Genomic DNA, 19,220 nt, shown 5'->3' with positions numbered 1-19,220 from the left:
TACCAGCTTCCTTCTTCATGGGTATACTTGAGGAAGTGGATGGACCATTAGTGCCCTCAAATATGGGTTTTATTAGCACACCTTTCAGGCAGCCTGCAGAAACACTTCCACTGGTTCTGCTGAGGCATTGCACAAGGGAGAGATCCGTTAAGTCTAAGGAAGAGGAGACTGCTGGTTTTGGGGGATAGACTCTGGTGATCATTACTGACTGTCTCCTCTTCTGTAATGAGATGGACTTGCAGGGGAAGGACTCTGTCAATTTCTGAAGTCTTCAAGGTAAATCTTACTAGCCCTGTCTCCATTGGAATCGTCTTTTCTTTTTTGTCTGCTGAAGGTGCCTCCCTATGGCCTTCTTGGGATAAAAGTCTTTTATTTGATTTCTCAGTAGAGGTTTGAAATTTTTAGCTGTGTGGACAAATGCCTTTAGAATGCAGATATCACCCTGGTTCCATCGTTTTTGGCATAATATATTTGGAAAATGTAGACATAGATAGGCAGATGACAGGCAGGCACAAGCATACATGGACACACGCGTGCGCGCACACACACACACACACACACACACACACACACACACACACACCACATTTTGAAGAGGCTGCCTCTGAGTTTGGTGGCCATGTCTAGCTGTGAGAGGTGGCCTGGACATACATGAATGATGACATGTTTGGTGAGACAGATCATGCATGGGCTCAGAAGAAGAGTGTAGTGATAGCTAGAGGTAGATTTTGATCCTTAGCTTCTCAGATCCCTGCCTGGTGGGCTTGGGAATATTATTTAATACTCTGATTCTTAGATTCCTCGTTTGTAAAATGGAAAGTGTCATAATGACAATACCCATTCCAATGAATGTTTTGAGAATTGAATTGGTTGACATGAATAAAACATCCAGAAGTCTTTTGTACAGTTAGAGCTGGGAGGCAAATTACTTGGTGGATCGTAGAGAGCCTATAATTTCTTGGTTTCTTTTAAAAGTCAAATTAACGGTATTTTATAGACCAGCACTATATTTTATTTTATTTGCTTTACCTAAAGGCTGAATATCATCCTTGATGCTTTTCTAAAAAGGTCAACAATGTGTCAGACTTATTTCCCTGCCCCCCAAAGCCATTGTGTGGTACTTCCAACATGAAGACCAGTGCCTGCTAGTGTATTTTCTGTTATTACTCTTAAACAGGGCTATTTCTGACGTATGTATTAGCTATGCATGAACCGTGAGACAGTGAGACCGCAGAGCAAATATGATGAGTGAAGAGTGAGAGGCAAGCACCTTTAAAATTGAGGCTTCTCTGAGGCCTGTGAAACGTGTGCTGAAGGGATCCCCAGAGCACAAAGAACAGGTTCACCAACCAGACTAGGCCAGGACTAAAAGGGTTTCTTGAAAGCTTGACTCACAGGCCATATCCAGGACAAATTGTAGTGGGGATAGAGGGTTTGCTTTGTGAAGGGAAAGGTTCTAGGGTAGAAAGGCACGGAAAAAGGTGGGACTCCTGGAACTCAGGCCCTCCTCAGGGGAGCAATCCTGATGCATGGACAAGATGAACTCTTCTGTTACACTAAAAATACTGTTAGAAAGTGGTTGAAGGAGGCATCAAGCCTGTGGGTTCTTTCCCATGACAGCCACAAACAGCCCCAAATGGCCTCCCAGGAATTTCATAATACAGGACTGGGGACCTCACCAGGCAGACACATGAAGCCAGAGGAGACCCATGATTCTGTTTACCGACCCTTGGATGAGATACACCATGTTCAAAGAGGAGTACTGCAAGCCCTTGGGGTAAGTTGCCTTTGTTACAAAGTTGGCTTATGAGAGAGGAAGGAAAAGATTATATGGACACCCTCCTGTATGACCAGAAGAGAAATTTCTGAGTTATTTATCAAGTCATTGAAGACGAGATAGGATCGTGGAGATCCGAGGAGTAGAAATGCAGAATCAGTCTCTCACAGGGCAGAATATCCATCCTAGCATACCTCAGAGAATTTCTTCTAAGGCTCTTCATTGTTTCTTGGTGCATTCTGACCACTGGTATCAGGAGCTTGAGTTCTGTGAAGTTCTCCTCCCTTCCCCTCTTCTTCCCTTCTCTCCTTTCCCTCCCATTCCCTTCCCTCACCCTTGCCTTCCTTTACCTCCTCTCTTCTTTCTTTCTTCTCTCCTCTTTCTTTCCTATGGTTCTGCGGATAAGAACCAGGTCCTTGTGGATGCCAGAAAAAACACTATTATTCAGTTAAAACTCCAACCCTTTGTGCATTTTTTATACCAAGTCTTGCTAAATAACACAGGTTGGCTTTGAACTCATTCTGTAGCTCAGATAGATGTTTCTGCCTCATCACCAGTGATGGCCATAATTATATTTTAAATAAAAATATTTTAAAATAAAAATTTAACAGCTATCTGACTTTGTCATATTTTAGTCCTAAACAAAATCTTCTCAAAACAAGATCTTAGCTTTAGCTAAGATTTGGGCATAGCATTTAAATCATTTAAAGCCACGGTAAGTCCTTTCTGAGGAAAATAAAAAATAGAATTATAGCTTTTTCTTTTTTTTCTTCTTCCTTACAGGCCATCCAGATCCTGAATGGAATACTGATTCTAGCTCTGGGTATTTTTTTGGTTTGTTTAAAACAGTTGTCCCACCACTTCATCAATTTCTTCTTCTTCACCTTCTACACAGGCTACCCACTCTGGGGTGCTGTGTTTGTGAGTATTTATTCCCTTGGCCATAGACCATCTCTTACCCAGCACTGCTAGTGTGCTCAGTATGAAAGTGTTCTTTGAAGATTACCAACTGTGGTTTTGACTTATAATTTCTGACAAAAGTGGGCAAAAGCCTCTTTCTTTCACTACAACTTCTGATTTTACTTTTCGTTATGGCCAAATAAAGTTGTGTGTATGAACTACATTTTATTTATCAATTTATTTGTTGATGGGCAGAATGAAAACGACCAGTTCCATCTCCTGGGTATTGTGAATAGTGCAACAATAAATATGAGTTTATAAGTAAGTATCTCAGTGGTAGAATGTACACACACACACACACACACACACACACACTCACACACATTCACATGCACACACACTCACACATACACACACACACATACACACTCACACACATTCACATACACACACACTCACACATACACACACACACACTCACACACACATACACACACTCACACACACATACACATACTCACACACATACACACACATTCGCACACATACACACACTCACACACACATACACACACATACACACACATACACACACACTCATACACATACACACACACACTCACACACACATACACATACACATACTCACACACACATACACATACACACATACACACACATTCGCACACATACACACACATACACACACACTCACACACATACACATACACACATACACACACTCACACACATACACATACACACATACACACACATACACACACTTGGGGTGGGGGAGAGAGAAAGGAGAGAAAGGGGGGAGAGAGAGAGAGAGAGGCAGGCAGGCAGGCAGACAGACAGACATATGCACATACATGAAGAATCCTATAGCGTCAAAGCTTTCTAGAGTCAGAAAGATAAAGACTGTATGCTTTTTCTCTTTCACAGTTCCTAGATTTTAATTTTTTTTTTATTAACTTGAGTATTTCTTATATACATTTCGAGTGTTATTCCCTTTCCCGGTTTCCGGGCAAACATCCCCCTCCCCCCTCCCCTTCCTTATGGGTGTTCCCCTCCCAACCCTCCCACCATTGCCGCCCTCCCCCCATAGACTAGTTCACTGGGGGTTCAGTCTTAGCAGGACCCAGGGCTTCCCCTTCCACTGGTGCTCTTACTAGGATATTCATTGCTACCTATGGGGTCAGAGTCCAGGGTCAGTCCATGTATAGTCTTTAGGTAGTGGCTTAGTCCCTGGAAGCTCTGGTTGCTTGGCATTGTTGTACTTTTGGGGTCTCGAGCCCCTTCAAGCTCTTCCAGTTCTTTCTCTGATTCCTTCAATAGGGGACCTATTCTCAGTTCAGTGGTTTGCTGCTGGCATTCGCCTCTGTATTTGCTGTATTCTGGCTGTGTCTCTCAGGAGCGATCTACATCCGGCTCCTGTCGGTCTGCACTTCTTTGCTTCATCCATCTAGTCCAATTGGGTGGCTGTATATGTATGGGCCAAATGTGGGACAGGCTCTGAATGGGTGTTCCTTCAGTCTCTGTTTTAATCTTTGCCTCTCCCTTCCCTGCCAAGGGTATTCTTTTTCCTCATTTAAAGAAGGAGTGAAGCATTCACATTTTGATCATCCGTCTTGAGTTTCGTTTGTTCTAGGGATCTAGGGTAATTCAAGCATTTGGGCTAATAGCCACTTATCAATGAGTGCATACCATGTATGTCTTTCTGTGATTGGGTTAGTTCACTCAGGATGATATTTTCCAGTTCCAACCATTTGCCTACGAATTTCATAAACTCGTTGTTTTTGATAGCTGAGTAGTATTCCATTGTGTAGATGTACCACATTTTCTGTATCCATTCCTCTGTTGAAGGGCATCTGGGTTCTTTCCATTTTCTGGCTATTATAAATAAGGCTGCGATGAACATAGTGGAGCACGTGTCTCTTTTATATGTTGAGGCATCTTTTGGGTATATGCCCAAGAGAGGTATAGCTGGATCCTCAGGCAGTTCAATGTCCAATTTTCTGAGGAACCTCCAGACTGATTTCCAGAATGGTTTTACCAGTCTGCAATCCCACCAACAATGGAGGAGTGTTCCTCTTTCTCCACAACCTCGCCAGCATCTGCTGTCACCTGAGTTTTTGATCTTAGCCAATCGCACTGGTGTGAGGTGAAATCTCAGGGTTGTTTTGATTTGCATTTCCCTTATGACTAAAGATGTTGAACATTTCTTTAGGTGTTTCTCAGCCATTCGGCATTCCTCAGCTGTGAATTCTTTGTTTAGCTCTGAACCCCATTTTTTAATAGGGTTATTTGTCTCCCTGCGGTCTAACTTCTTGAGTTCTTTGTATATTTTGGATATAAGGCCTCTATCTGTTGTAGGGTTGGTAAAGATCTTTTCCCAATCTGTTGGTTGCCGTTTTGTCCTAACCACAGTGTCCTTTGCCTTACAGAAGCTTTGCAGTTTTATGAGATCCCATTTGTCAATTCTTGATCTTAGAGCATAAGCCATTGGTGTTTTGTTCAGGAAATTTTTTCCAGTGCCCATGTGTTCCAGATGCTTCCCTAGTTTTTCTTCTATTAGTTTGAGTGTGTCTGGTTTGATGTGGAGGTCCTTGATCCACTTGGACTTAAGCTTTGTACAGGATGATAAGCATGGATCAATCTGCATTCTTCTACATGTTGCCCTCCAGTTAACCAGCACCATTTGCTGAAAATGCTATCTTTTTTCCATTGGATGGTTTTGGCTCCTTTGTCAAAAATCAAGTGACCATAGGTGTGTGGGTTCATTTCTGGGTCTTCAATTCTATTCCATTGGTCTATCTGTCTGTCTCTGTACCAATACCATGCAGTTTTTATCACTATTGCTCTGTAATACTGCTTGAGTTCAGGGATAGTGATTCCCCCTGAAGTCCTTTTATTGTTGAGGATAGCTTTAGCTATCCTGGGTTTTTTGTTATTCCAGATGAATTTGCAAATTGTTCTGTCTAACTCTTTGAAGAATTGGATTGGTATTTTGATGGGGATTGCATTGAATCTGTAGATTGCTTTTGGTAAAATGGCCATTTTTACTATATTAATCCTGCCAATCCATGAGCATGGGAGATCTTTCCATCTTCTGAGATCTTCTTCAATTTCTTTCTTCAGTGTCTTGAAGTTCTTATTGTACAGATCTTTTACTTGCTTGGTTAAAGTCACACCGAGGTACTTTATATTATTTGGGTCTATTATGAAGGGTGTCGTTTCCCTAATTTCTTTCTCGGCTTGTTTCTCTTTTGTATAGAGGAAGGCAACTGATTTATTTGAGTTAATTTTATACCCAGCCACTTTGCTGAAGTTGTTTATCAGCTTTAGTAGTTCTCTGGTGGAACTTTTGGGATCACTTAAATATACTATCATATCATCTGCAAATAGTGATATTTTGACCTCTTCTTTTCCGATCTGTATCCCTTTGATCTCCTTTTGTTGTCTGATTGCTCTGGCTAGAACTTCAAGAACTATATTGAATAAGTAGGGAGAGAGTGGGCAGCCTTGTCTAGTCCCTGATTTTAGTGGGATTGCTTCAAGTTTCTCTCCATTTAGTTTAATGTTAGCAACTGGTTTGCTGTATATGGCTTTTACTATGTTTAGGTATGGGCCTTGAATTCCTATTCTTTCCAGAACTTTTATCATGAAGGGGTGTTGAATTTTGTCAAATGCTTTCTCAGCATCTAATGAAATGATCATGTGGTTCTGTTCTTTCAGTTTGTTTATATAATGGATCACGTTGATGGTTTTCCGTATATTAAACCATCCCTGCATGCCTGGGATGAAGCCTACTTGATCATGGTGGATGATTGTTTTGATGTGCTCTTGAATTCGGTTTGCCAGAATTTTATTGAGTATTTTTGCGTCGATATTCATAAGGGAAATTGGTCTGAAGTTCTCTTTCTTTGTTGTGTCTTTGTGTGGTTTAGGTATAAGAGTAATTGTAGATTCGTAGAAGGAATTCGGTAGGGCTCCATCTGTTTCAATTTTGTGGAATAGTTTGGATAATATTGGTATGAGGTCTTCTATGAAGGTTTGATAGAATTCTGCACTAAACCCATCTGGACCTGGGCTCTTTTTGGTTGGGAGACCTTTAATGACTGCTTCTATTTCCTTAGGAGTTATGGGGTTGTTTAACTGGTTTATCTGTTCCTGATTTAACTTTGATACCTGGTATCTGTCTAGGAAATTGTCCATTTCCTGAAGATTTTCAAATTTTGTTGAATATAGGTTTTTATAGTAAGATCTGATGATTTTTTGAATTTCCTCTGAATCTGTAGTTATGTCTCCCTTTTCATTTCTGATTTTGTTAATTTGGACGCACTCTCTGTGTCCTCTCGTTAGTCTGGCTAAGGGTTTATCTATCTTGTTGATTTTCTCAAAGAACCAACTTTTGGTCCTGTTGATTCTTTCTATGGTCCTTTTTGTTTCTACTTGGTTGATTTCAGCTCTGAGTTTGATTATTTCCTGCCTTCTACTCCTCCTGGGTGTATTTGCTTCTTTTTGTTCTAGAGCTTTTAGGTGTGCTGTCAAGCTGCTGACATATGCTCTTTCCTGTTTCTTTCTGCAGGCACTCAGCGCTATGAGTTTTCCTCTTAGCACAGCTTTCATTGTGTCCCATAAGTTTGAGTATGTTGTATCTTCATTTTCATTAAATTCTAAAAAGTTTTTAATTTCTTTCTTTATTTCTTCCTTGACCAGGTTATCATTGAGTAGAGCATTGTTCAATTTCCACGTATATGTGGGCATTCTTCCCTTATTGTTATTGAAGACCAGTTTTAGGCCGTGGTGGTCCGATAGCACGCATGGGATTATTTCTATCTTTCTGTACCTGTTGAGGCCCGTTTTTTGACCAATTATATGGTCAATTTTGGAGAAAGTACCATGAGGAGCTGAGAAGAAGGTATATCCTTTTGCTTTAGGATAGAATGTTCTATAAATATCTGTTAAGTCCATTTGGCTCATGACTTCTCTTAGTCTGTCGACATCACTGTTTAATTTCTGTTTCCATGATCTGTCCATTGATGAGAGTGGGGTGTTGAAATCTCCCACTATTATTGTGTGAGGTGCAATGTGTGTTTTGAGCTTTAGTAAGGTTTCTTTTACGTATGTAGGTGCCCTTGTATTTGGGGCATAGATATTTAGGATTGAGAGTTCATCTTGGTGGATTTTTCCTTTGATGAATATGAAGTGTCCTTCCTTATCTTTTTTGATGACTTTTAGTTGGAAATTGATTTTATTTGATATTAGAATGGCTACTCCAGCTTGCTTCTTCTGACCATTTGCTTGGAAAGTTGTTTTCCAGCCTTTCACCCTGAGGTAGTGTCTGTCTTTGTCTCTGAGGTGTGTTTCCTGTAGGCAGCAGAATGCAGGGTCCTCGTTGCGTATCCAGTTTGTTAATCTATGTCTTTTTATTGGGGAGTTGAGGCCATTGATATTGAGAGATATTAAGGAATAGTGATTATTGTTTCCCTTTATATTCATATTTGGATGTGAGGTTATGTTTGTGTGCTTTCATTCTCTGTTTTGTTGCCAAGACGATTAGTTTCTTGCTTCTTCTAGGGTATAGCTTGCCTCCTTATGTTGGGCTTTACCATTTATTATCCTTTGTAGTGCTGGATTTGTAGAAAGATATTGTGTAAATTTGGTTTTGTCATGGAATATCTTGGTTTCTCCATCAATGTTAATTGAGAGTTTTGCTGGATACAGTAACCTGGGCTGGCATTTGTGTTCTCTTAGGGTCTGTATGACATCAGTCCAGGATCTTCTGGCCTTCATAGTTTCTGGCGAGAAGTCTGGTGTGATTCTGATAGGTCTCCCTTTATATGTTACTTGACCTTTTTCCCTTACTGCTTTTAATATTCTTTCTTTATTTTGTGCGTTTGGTGTTTTGACAATTATGTGACGGGAGGTGTTTCTTTTCTGGTCCAATCTATTTGGAGTTCTGTAGGCTTCTTGTATTCCTATGGGTATCTCTTTTTTTAGGTTAGGGAAGTTTTCCTCTATGATTTTGTTGAAGATATTTACTGGTCCTTTGAGCTGGGAGTCTTCACTCTCTTCTATACCTATTATCCTTAGGTTTGATCTTCTCATTGAGTCCTGGATTTCCTGTATGTTTTGGACCAGTAGCTTTTTCCGCTTTACATTATCTTTGACAGTTGAGTCAATGATTTCTATGGAATCTTCTGCTCCTGAGATTCTCTCTTCCATCTCTTGTATTCTGTTGGTGAAGCTTGTATCTACAGCTCCTTGTCTCTTCTTTTGGTTTTCTATATCCAGGGTTGTTTCCATGTGTTCTTTCTTGATTGCTTCTATTTCCATTTTTAATTCCTTCATCTGTTTGATTGTGTTTTCCTGGAATTCTTTCAGGGATTTTTGCCATTCCTCTCTGTAGGCTTCTACTTGTTTATTAATGATTTCCTGTGTTTCCCTAAGTGTGTTCATGTCTTTCTTGAAGTCCTCCAGCATCATGATCAAATATGATTTTGAAACTAGATCTTGCTTTTCTGGTGTGTTTGGATATTCCATGTTTGTTTTGGTGGGAGAATTGGGCTCCGATGATGGCATGTAGTCTTGGTTTCTGTTGCTTGGGTTCCTGCGCTTGCCTCTCGCCATCAGATTATCTCTAGTGTTACTTTGTTCTGCTATTTCTGACAGTGGCTAGACTGTCCTATAAGCCTGTGTGTCAGGAGTGCTGTAGACCTGTTTTCCTCTCTTTCAGTCAGTTATGGGGACAGTGTGTTCTGCTTTCGGGCGTGTAGTTTTTCCTCTCTACAGGTCTTCAGCTGTTCCTGTGGGCCTGTGTCTTGAGTTCACCAGGCAGCTTTCTTGCAGCAGAAAATTTGGTCTTACCTGTGGTCCCGAGGCTCAGGTTCGCTCGTGGGGTGCTGCCCAGGGGCTCTCTGCAGCGGCAGCAACCAGGAAGACCTGTGCCGCCCCTTCCGGGAGCTTCAGTGCACCAGGGTTCCAGATGGTCTTTGGCTTTTTCCTCTGGCGTCCGAGATGTGTGTGCAGGGAGCAGTCTCTTCTGGTTTCCCAGGCTTGTCTGCCTCTCTGAAGGATTAGCTCTCCCTCCCACGGGATTTGGGTGCAGAGAACTGTTTATCCGGTCTGTTTCTTTCAGGTTCCGGCGGTGTCTCAGGCGCAGAAGTCCTGCCGCTCCTGGGCTAGATTTTAATTTTTACATATGCACCTAAGTATGTGTGGGTGTGGGTGTAAGTTGTGAGACTAGAATAGAGACCAGGAAAGGAGAAAAGAGATCTGAAGGAAGGGAAGAGGGACAGAAGACAGCAGCAGCAGAAGTGTCTTGTGAAAGAAGATCATGGTCAGCATTGGTTCTCAGTCTGAGAAAAGACCATGCATTTTCAGTTCATGGTGTAAGGCGCTCATTCACAATGGTGCTTTGAACTTGATATTCCTGAAATTCTGAGACAGTTAAGAAAAAATTTTGATGGAAGAGTTAAGCTCTGAAGTATTCCTGAGTTGTTTTGCATAATAAATCTGACAGTTCAAGTGAAGACTTTGTGGTCTGCATTTTAGAAAAGACAGAAATGAAGAATTTCAGGCATCGCACAAGAATTGGGTTTTATCTTCTTAGAAAGTGAAATTAGTTTGTTTCAAAATGGAAAGGGAGCCAGAAAGATGGCTCAGCAGTTAAAAGCACTGGCTGTTTCCCCAGAGAACTCAGCTTCAATTTTCAGCACCCTCAAGGAGGCTCACAACTATCTGTACTTCTAGTTCTAGATCCAACACTCTCTGCTGACCTCTATGGGAACTGTGCATATGTACAGAGACACATGCAGGCCACACACATGAATTTAAAAGGGGGAAGGAATTAGGGATCAGGATTTGCTTTATCTTCAGCACAAGATTTGAGAATTGATTCCAATTCTTGAAGCTGTTCTCTGGCCCTAATACACTTTCAGGGCAAGTTCCAGGTGTATGACCTTTCTGTACTCCATGTTTGCCTTTGCCTATAGCCATCAACTCCTGGAACCACGAACATGCCTTCTGTATACCCACTATAGAGTCTTTGCTTCATCTCTTATCATCCTATCAAGGATGTGGTTTAAAAGATTAGACACGAACTTTTGCCCTCAGTTTCCTTACTAGGATGTCAGAAATGGATCATCTTTTGGGGTCTCTGAAATCAAATGAGAAGCATATATTATCATTAATTTGGATGTTTTCTGCCTACTGCACTTTATACTTTCCCCATTTCAATAGAACACAACTGTTAGTAGATGATGCTAACATGAGGATATGCTGTTAGGTGGGAAAAGAAGCTGAGGTGAAGAAAGCCTCAGTAATTTACCCAGGATCCTCTGCTGGCTATGAGTTGGAGCTACTATTGAACACGAAGGTGCTCATTCACAAAATACAGAGGTGGGAAGACCTGTGAAAATCTCTGGTGTCTGAGACAGAACTCAAAGTCTCTTCCTACATGTTTACCCAGAATTCAGTAGTTAAGTTTTGCTTAGCAACCCTTTATTCTCCAATATTTGGTAAGTTGATTAAAGAGTTGTAAAATCTTAACAATGAAAAATTTTGGAAGATCATAAAATATATAGAAAACCCAATTTATCAAAATTAGAGTCAGGGGAATATAGTGCATGAATATAATGATTTTAAAACTGGAGAATACATTTAGATTTAGAAATGCTTTTTTTTGAGAATCTAGACCAAAAAAACTAGATAAATCTGAAATATGGGCAGCGCTATGTGAATTTTAAAATATATCATTTATAGCAACATAAATCTAAGCACAATTATAGCATTTTATTATTTATAATCATACACTAAGCCATTAAAAGCTAGATTCAAACAAAATAAAATTATGATGAATTTCTTATAATATGAACTATTTAAAATTTTAGTCATAAAAAGTAATGCATAATGCAAAGTATACTTTTGTGTGAACTGAACAAAAACAATTTGGGTAACTTCTACTGATAGCGGCTGTCAGGGGAATGCCACAGAGAAAGAGGTCAAAAGTAAATGTCCCTTTATTCGTCCTGCTTCTATTTTAAACAGTTCATCACCTCAGGATCTTTGAGTGTTGCAGCAGGGAGAAGCCCCACAAGAACGCTGGTAAGTGCTGCTTCTCCCTCTTTTTCTCTGTGACCAGATGAGAAATAAATGACCCACCAGCCATAGGGAAGCAGAGGGTGGCTCTGGCTGAGGAACCAAGTCCCATTTAATGCACAACATTTTCGTGTGCTGTCAGGTTTAACAAATTCTTTTTAGTGAAAGGTCTTTCACCACTATCTTCAAATTTGAAAGCAAAAATTTCTCTCCTTTTGATTATTCATTCCACAGCAGGTAACTCTCTGTTCTATGTTCTCTGGTGATTTAGCTCCCCAGTCCCATTCTGCTCACACCCTGTACTCCCCTGGCTTTCCCATCACAGTAGTCCATCCTCAAACACCTATCTTTTTTTCTTTCATCCCCACTCCCTGACGATGGGCTCGCTCTCGGTTCTGAGAAACTGCAGCCATGGAGAGAGTTTCAGACACACACACTAAAACACTATAACGTCTGCCATGTATGCTTGACCTGCTCCGGTGTATGTTTACCTCAGTTTTTACCATGGAGGAACTCACTGACTTCTTTAAAGCTGATCCTCCTACTTGGGTGTTCTAGCCCATGCCCCTTTCTACTATATAAAATTCATCACTCTAATACATTATCTCTACTGGGTACTTTAAATTTAAATCAGCATATAAGAACGTTTCTGACTATCTATCCATCTATCTAAATTTATATCATCTTGGTATTATTTTTTCCTGATAGCTATGCATAGTTTATTTTTTCTGTTTGTGACAAAACTCCATTTTTTTTTGGTTCTTTTTTTTTTTTTTCGGAGCTGGGGACCGAACCCAGGGCCTTGCGCTTCCTAGGTAAGCGCTCTACCACTGAGCTAAATCCCCAGCCCGACAAAACTCCATTTTAAAGGAGTTATCTATGCTCTGTCTCCAATTCTTCTCTCTTCAGTTATAGTTAAATGATCCCACCTTCCTAACTCTTTTGTTTCTTCCTGGCCTCTGAAAGAATGTTGAAGGTGTCCAGTTCTCAGTTTTTGCTCCCCTTCTGCCTTCACTTATAAGCAGTGTTCAGCCCAACTCCTCTTCTGGTAATTTTTCTCTTGGGCTCCAGGACATCTTGAGTAACTTATGTTTGTCTTGTCCTTTGAAATCTCCTTTACAGTCTCCCATTGAGGTTTACTCTGTTGCCATTTATTGTAATGCTAAATATGGCCCTCAAGATCTGGTTGCCTCAAGTAGGAGGGAATCAGTGATGCTATGTAACCTTGATCCTTAATTTAAAACTATTGGCTGAATAAAGATGCCTACAGCCTATAGTTGGACAGAAGAGAGGTAGGTGGGGCTTGGGATCTGAGGAGAGAACCAGGAGGGAGAAAGAAGGTGAAGAGAGGAGGAAATGTCATGGGTAAGACATGAACTGGCCGTGAGGGCTGGCCCGTCACTAAGAGCGGCCCAGGCAGAACATGGCAACTCATATATCTTGGGGTTATTGGCAGGGAAGTAGAAATAATAGCACAGGGATTGATATCTGCTCAGCTCTAGTGCTTTAAAGGCTTATTATTAATATAAAAGTTTTGTGTCTTTTATTTGCAAACTGAATGATCAAAGGCAGGGTAGAAACCTCCAATTGAGATTAAATATTTACCACAACAGTCTCTGTCTCTTTTTCCAGACTGTTTAGGGCTGGGTTCCCAGTGTTCCCATCATTGGCATCTATTGTGCTCAATCTATATTTACTTTGATGATTTTAGCAATTTTCATTGCTTCAGATGACACTGCTATGATCACATTCCTGATATATGCACTTCTGACAAGATTTTTGTTTTGCCAAGACTTTTCTCCTGAGCATCGGGTTGTTCCCATCAATTTTGCTTCTACTTAGAAGGTCCCAAACTCAACTTCATTATGGAAACCTAATCCTTCTAGATTCTTAGACCAATAACATGAGCTATCCCTCTCCCAACCTCTTCTTTCACATCCTGAAGCCAGTATCTCAGCAAATTGCATGGGCTCCATCTTACGAGTTCCGTTTGTGTTTGCTTTTTCTCATCTTTCCTCCGACGGCATTCCATGGAGTCTTCTAACTGGGCTCTTTTCTTCTATTGGTGGATCTCATTTTCCTGATCTTAATAAAGACAAAGTGACCCAGTGTGGCTTATTGATCTGTCATTTCTTTGCTCAAAATCTTCCATCAATTTTGTATTTTTTTCAGAATTAGAAAAAAAAGAAATAGACTTTTTATGAATTACATGGCTTTACATAATGTATATCTCTGTTAATTCTGACTTAGTTTCCTAACCTTATCCACACTGGCTCCCTTGCTTCCTGGGAACATGTGGCTTCACGGACTTTGACCTATCTTCTTTACCCAGACTTCCTTTGGACTATCTAGGGAAATCTTCTATACTCATATGCATTACTATGCAATGTCACAAACCTCTACTACTTTCTTTAAATTTCCATTTTGTTATGCCATTCTATTAGCCTCAATACCTAGTTACTTAAAAATATGGCATAATTTATACACTGGTGTGTTTATAGCTTTCCTTGTTATTTTTTGTTTGTAAATTGAGATATGAATTCAAATACTATAGGCTAGCTTTGAGTGGTAATCTCTGCCATCACCCACAGAGTGCTGGAATGACAGTGACACCTAGCTTTTGCAGTGCTAATGACTTATACTGGGGCCCTATGCATGCTAAGCAAGCATTCTACAACTTGAGCTGTGTATGCTAACCCCTTGTCTTTACTGCTAGACTGTATGTCCTTTGTGCAGTGGGAGAATCTTAGTTCACAGGAGATTGCTCTGCACCTAAATTACTGTTGGGTACTTAAATATATACTTCAGTTGCCAAGGGGTTAAAGGATGTTCTGCATATATTAATGGACATTTTGGCTTTGTTTTAGATGCAAAACAGTTTTGGGATGAACATTGCCAGCACGATGATTGCATTTGTTGGGACTGCTTTCCTTTCTGTACATTTGGCACTCAATACCCTGGCTTTCAGAGCTTGCCGGTCTTCACAGTCACCTGATATTTGCATTTTCCTGGGTTCCTCATCAAATGTATGTTTTAAAACTGTTAATAACGTATTTCAAATCATTCAAAATATACATGTTAATATGAATGTTGGCTTTGCTCTTTACTACTTTTGTAATGAAGGACACATTAGATTTAATTATTTAATGTTTAATGTTCTTATCTTTGAAGATAATATGGTATATAAATATATATCTAAATATCTATAATATCATATTAAAGATAATAATGAGTAGTACCTACTATACTATAGATTGCTATAAAATTCAATATGATAATATTTGATAAGTAATGGAAACAGTGTTTAGTCATCATGTTGTATTATTATCACTGCTATTTATTATACTTTCCAGAGATAGATAATAAATTAATTTATGTCACATAAGTTTGTTTTATGAAACAAACTTCAGGGACATACCACTTAATCTGCAAGCTAGAATATTTGTGTATGTTAGGTATACTCTATCAACTTTAACTACCACCATACATATATTTGGCCTAGGTTTTGTATGACTATGTGAGTGTGTTGCCTATATCCCCAGCATTATGTATGTATATAGGTTATGTATGTATGAATGTATGTATGTGCACTATGTGTGTTTTTGGTGACTGAGGAAGGCAGAAGGAGGTACTTGATCTCCTGGACCTGGAGTTACAGATGGTATTGACAAACCATATTGGTGGTTGGAACTGAACCTGGGTCCTGTGTAAGACTAACAGGTGCTCTTAATTGCTGAGTCACCTCTCTAACCCATCTTTCATTAATTTTTTAATCACCTAAATTTGTATTTGTCTATGTCTATTTTTATGGATTAAGTGGTATTTTCCCTGTATAGGAATTTGATCATGTATTTCTTCTAGGTGCTCAGCAATAATAGAAGGGTAATTTTCTGCAGTAATGTGTTGAGTTTCTCCCAGCACTGTATTTTGTTCTATAGGCCTAATGTAAATCTCCTAAAATCCTGTTAATGAAATCATAATTTTTGCCCATTTTACTAGACTGTGTATTCTTTTCTGTAATTTATTACATTGATAAGTGTTACTGAGTGTTAGAATTTTTCTTCTGTGATTTCATCTCCCTTTGACTAGTTCATATAGATCAATCTTCAGTCTAATCTGTGTTTCACTCTGTTACATTTTGAGGGGCTTTCAGTCTGGTTTCCTGTTGACAAGTTTTCCTTCTGAATGTTTGCACTGATTTGATCTGAGGCATCATTCCCTAGGGCCTGGTGTCTTTAATGCTGATTTTCACCCTGCTGGAGCTGGCCCTGACCATTTCGCTCTCAGTCATGTGGTGCCTAGGAAATGTTTGTGGTTTAAGAGAGGTGAGTTTGTGTTGCTGTCTGAAAATTCCACAACAGTTGAAGTTATTTCCAACTTTTAGAATAAGAAACGTTTGTATGGTTATGATTTGTGGGGCTCTGGGAATTATTTATTAAATCAATGTGTGAGATGAAGTAAGGCTAGAAATGATTCAGATTTGAAAATGCAAGCCATATGTTAGAATACACTTTAATGCACTTTAATTTAATGCAAATTCATGTTACTTTTTACTTTTGAAAGGTATGTCTCCGGATGACCACATATTCTTGCTAGATATTTAGATCTTGTAATTCAGTTTTTAAATGTTTTTTTCCACTTGCAATTCCTTTTTGGCCAAGGAAGCTTTATGCAGCCCTAGCAGGACTCCTAAGAGCAGGAATGGATGTGTCTCTGACTCTTTTGCCTGCTCTTTGGACCCCTTTCCTTCTAGTCTTGTTGCATCCTGTTAGGCTGTATTTGGTTGATATCCACAGGAGATCTTTTCTGAAGGAGAAATGGAGGAACAGGGGACCTGGGGGAAGAAGGGAAGTGGGAACATGAACTAGGAAAAGTGGAGGAAGTGGAAATTGCAGTTGGGATGTATTATATGAGGGAGGAATAACTAAAAGATAGTTTATTTTTATAACATTTATGGATAGTAAATCATAGAAAAATCTATTTAAAGCAATTAGTTGGTATATAATTTTACGATGTACTAAAGACCAAAGCAAATTTGCACATTAACAAAATGAATGTTTGTATTTATTTTTTCACAATAATGACATCTTGGCTAAATATTAGATGTTACAGGATGGGAGATCATTTTCATGTTTCTGAAAGTTGATAGATATTCTGATTTTATTATTGTCAAGGCTGAGTCTACTGCTTTGCATTAAAATATAACACAAAACAACAAAAATATGTTTATAGCCATTTTGAAAAATGCTGGAAATTTTGTCGTAACCCCAAGTCAAAACTCATTCAACAATGTTTTACAAATTCAAGTCAGCAATCCAAACAGCAATATCAAAAATCAAAAATAAAACAACCCAAAGATATAATTTGTTACTTATATGCTAAGGAAGGATAGTAGTAAATATTACAGTATTTGTCTTCTGTTATTATATTATTATACTTTTATGAGAGACATTGCTGCCATTCAGAACAAACACTATTATCTAATCTGAGCAGTCTTCACTGGTGTTCTGTGGTGTGGCAGCAGCATGCTGTGTGTTCAGGACCAAGTCTTCAGTGAAGACATATAATTCGATAGGAACAAGCAGAAACAACTTAGATAGGTTGTACATTTGATTTTCCTGACTGCTTCCCCAATCTTCATATTCAGTTCTGCAACCACCTATTTAGTGGCAACCCACGGAAATGAAAATAAAAATGTTCTGATTGTCTTTTTGTCCATATGCATATGACCATTATTCAGTGTTTATCAGAGTAAGCACCAATGAAGGAATCTTTGTGGACCTGTGATAGTGATAGTTGGGGGTAATGAGAAAGGACGGAGTGGAGAGGGAAGATGAGGATCCTCTTCTTGAGAACTGATGTCTCGTTTTCTAGGAGATCAGTTCTTCACCTCCTAATTCTGTGGAGTCAGGAATACCCCCTGAAGAAAGCGATTCTGAGAACCTGATCACCCAGCCTCAAACCATCGAAGAGTGAGAATTTCATTGAGAACTCAGGAGGGCATAAACAGATGAAATACAGTCCTTCTGTCGTGGAAATATTCACAAGAAAGCTGGCATCTGTCCCAATTCTCCCCATCCTCCCTGTAAATCCACTAGCACGGTCTAGATCTAGAAGAATAAATACATTTCCTTAGGTGTTCTTGGATTTGCAACCTCTATAGTCTTTCTTCCAAAGCTCTTTCCAGCTATCGAATCCTTTTTTCCTTACCCCATTGCTTTGTGAGGCTTAAGGATGAAAGAACATGTAATAATTTTCTTTTTTCCCCTTTCTTTTGAAACACAGTGTCTCATGCCCTATAGGCTGGCTTTTAGTAACCCTGAAGCCAAGTTCGTCTTTGAAGCCCTGCTCGTCCTATCGTCACCTGCCAAGTTTCAGGATTATAGGCATACACAAGCATACTTAGTTTGATATTTTATACGTATAACACCCATGCTGTCTCAGCTTTCCGACTGCTGAGATTACAGGTGTGAGCGACCACATACCCATTACCCACATTACCCAGGCACAAGCCCTATTGTCTGGATCTCAGTAAAAGTCAAATTTCAGCCACCTCCTGGGAATGAGAATGAGTCAGATTTTTTTCAGCACAGAAAAAAAATGTTTTTTTTTTTTGATTTGGCTGATACCAGAATTACAAATCTAGAAGGTTAAAAATATCATTGTGATTAATTTGCTTTTTACTAGACTTGAACTTTAAGCTTCAGGTTTTATTTCCACCAGCTTCTGGGAGTCAAACATGTTCCGATACAATGATGGTTTGGGTTCAGGGATTTTGTTCTGCATGGCCAGGTTCCATTGATTCGACTTCTATTGTGTTACAGATGGTCTGCTTCCTTTTATTTGAATACATCTTCTATCATCCTTTATTAAAGCATGTTAACAGTACACAAGAACACTGTGGCTTCCCCACTAGCATTTCCTATGACCAGAATTGACAACCACCTTCAGATTCTGCTGGAGTTGACCTCATATTGAGTTTTAGGGACACACCTTGAATGGTCTTACTCTATTAAAATACTTATCTTGATGAGTGCACTGGTTCATAACCTCTTCACGGACAACAGTTTGGCTCTAGTGTGGAGTCATCTTCACTGAGGAGACTCTATGACTTTTTCATAAAATATAAGAATCAAATATAACTTGAAATGGAAGCCACTAGGAGATAACATCTGAAAGTTGCTGAATAGTTAGTTACTCTGGGGTTCACACATGAGAAATTTAGAAAATAAAAAACAACTTTAATTTAGTAACCCTGGAATGTGTATATAGAATCTGATGTCTCGTAAATTTGGGACATGTGCATGCAGGTCAGGGGATTACCTCTGGTGTCAAGCATTTTCAGGCACCAACTACCTTGTTTGTTTGTTATATAGACATGCTCTTTCACTGGAAGGAGGGCTCATCAGTTAGGATTGGTTGACTGGCTGGCCAA

At 39.5% G+C, this 19,220-nt stretch overlaps 1 protein-coding gene across 3 annotated transcripts; it reads left to right on the top strand.

Moving 5' to 3' along the window:
* Window positions 1–115: 115 nt before the first annotated feature.
* On the top strand, window positions 116–17,932 carry Ms4a3 (membrane spanning 4-domains A3). Of its 3 annotated transcripts, none has more exons than XM_039101360.2 (7): window positions 116–276; window positions 1,649–1,777; window positions 2,561–2,698; window positions 11,735–11,791; window positions 14,653–14,811; window positions 16,009–16,110; window positions 17,660–17,932. In XM_039101360.2, the coding sequence occupies exons 1-7, from the start codon at window positions 226–228 to the stop codon at window positions 17,759–17,761; spliced, it is 738 nt and encodes a 245-aa protein (XP_038957288.1). In that variant the 5' UTR covers window positions 116–225; the 3' UTR covers window positions 17,762–17,932. The 3 variants fall into 3 exon arrangements, with proteins under 3 accessions (XP_038957288.1, NP_001413982.1, XP_038957289.1); NM_001427053.1 differs by having other exon boundaries at window positions 130–276; window positions 1,621–1,777; XM_039101361.2 differs by having other exon boundaries at window positions 175–276; window positions 1,665–1,777.
* The last annotated feature ends 1,288 nt before the right edge of the window (window positions 17,933–19,220 follow it).

The sequence above is a fragment of the Rattus norvegicus genome, chromosome 1 (genome assembly GCF_036323735.1).
Source record: "Rattus norvegicus strain BN/NHsdMcwi chromosome 1, GRCr8, whole genome shotgun sequence".
Lineage (NCBI taxonomy): Eukaryota > Metazoa > Chordata > Mammalia > Rodentia > Muridae > Rattus > Rattus norvegicus.
This window is presented reverse-complemented; position numbering and strand designations above follow the sequence as displayed.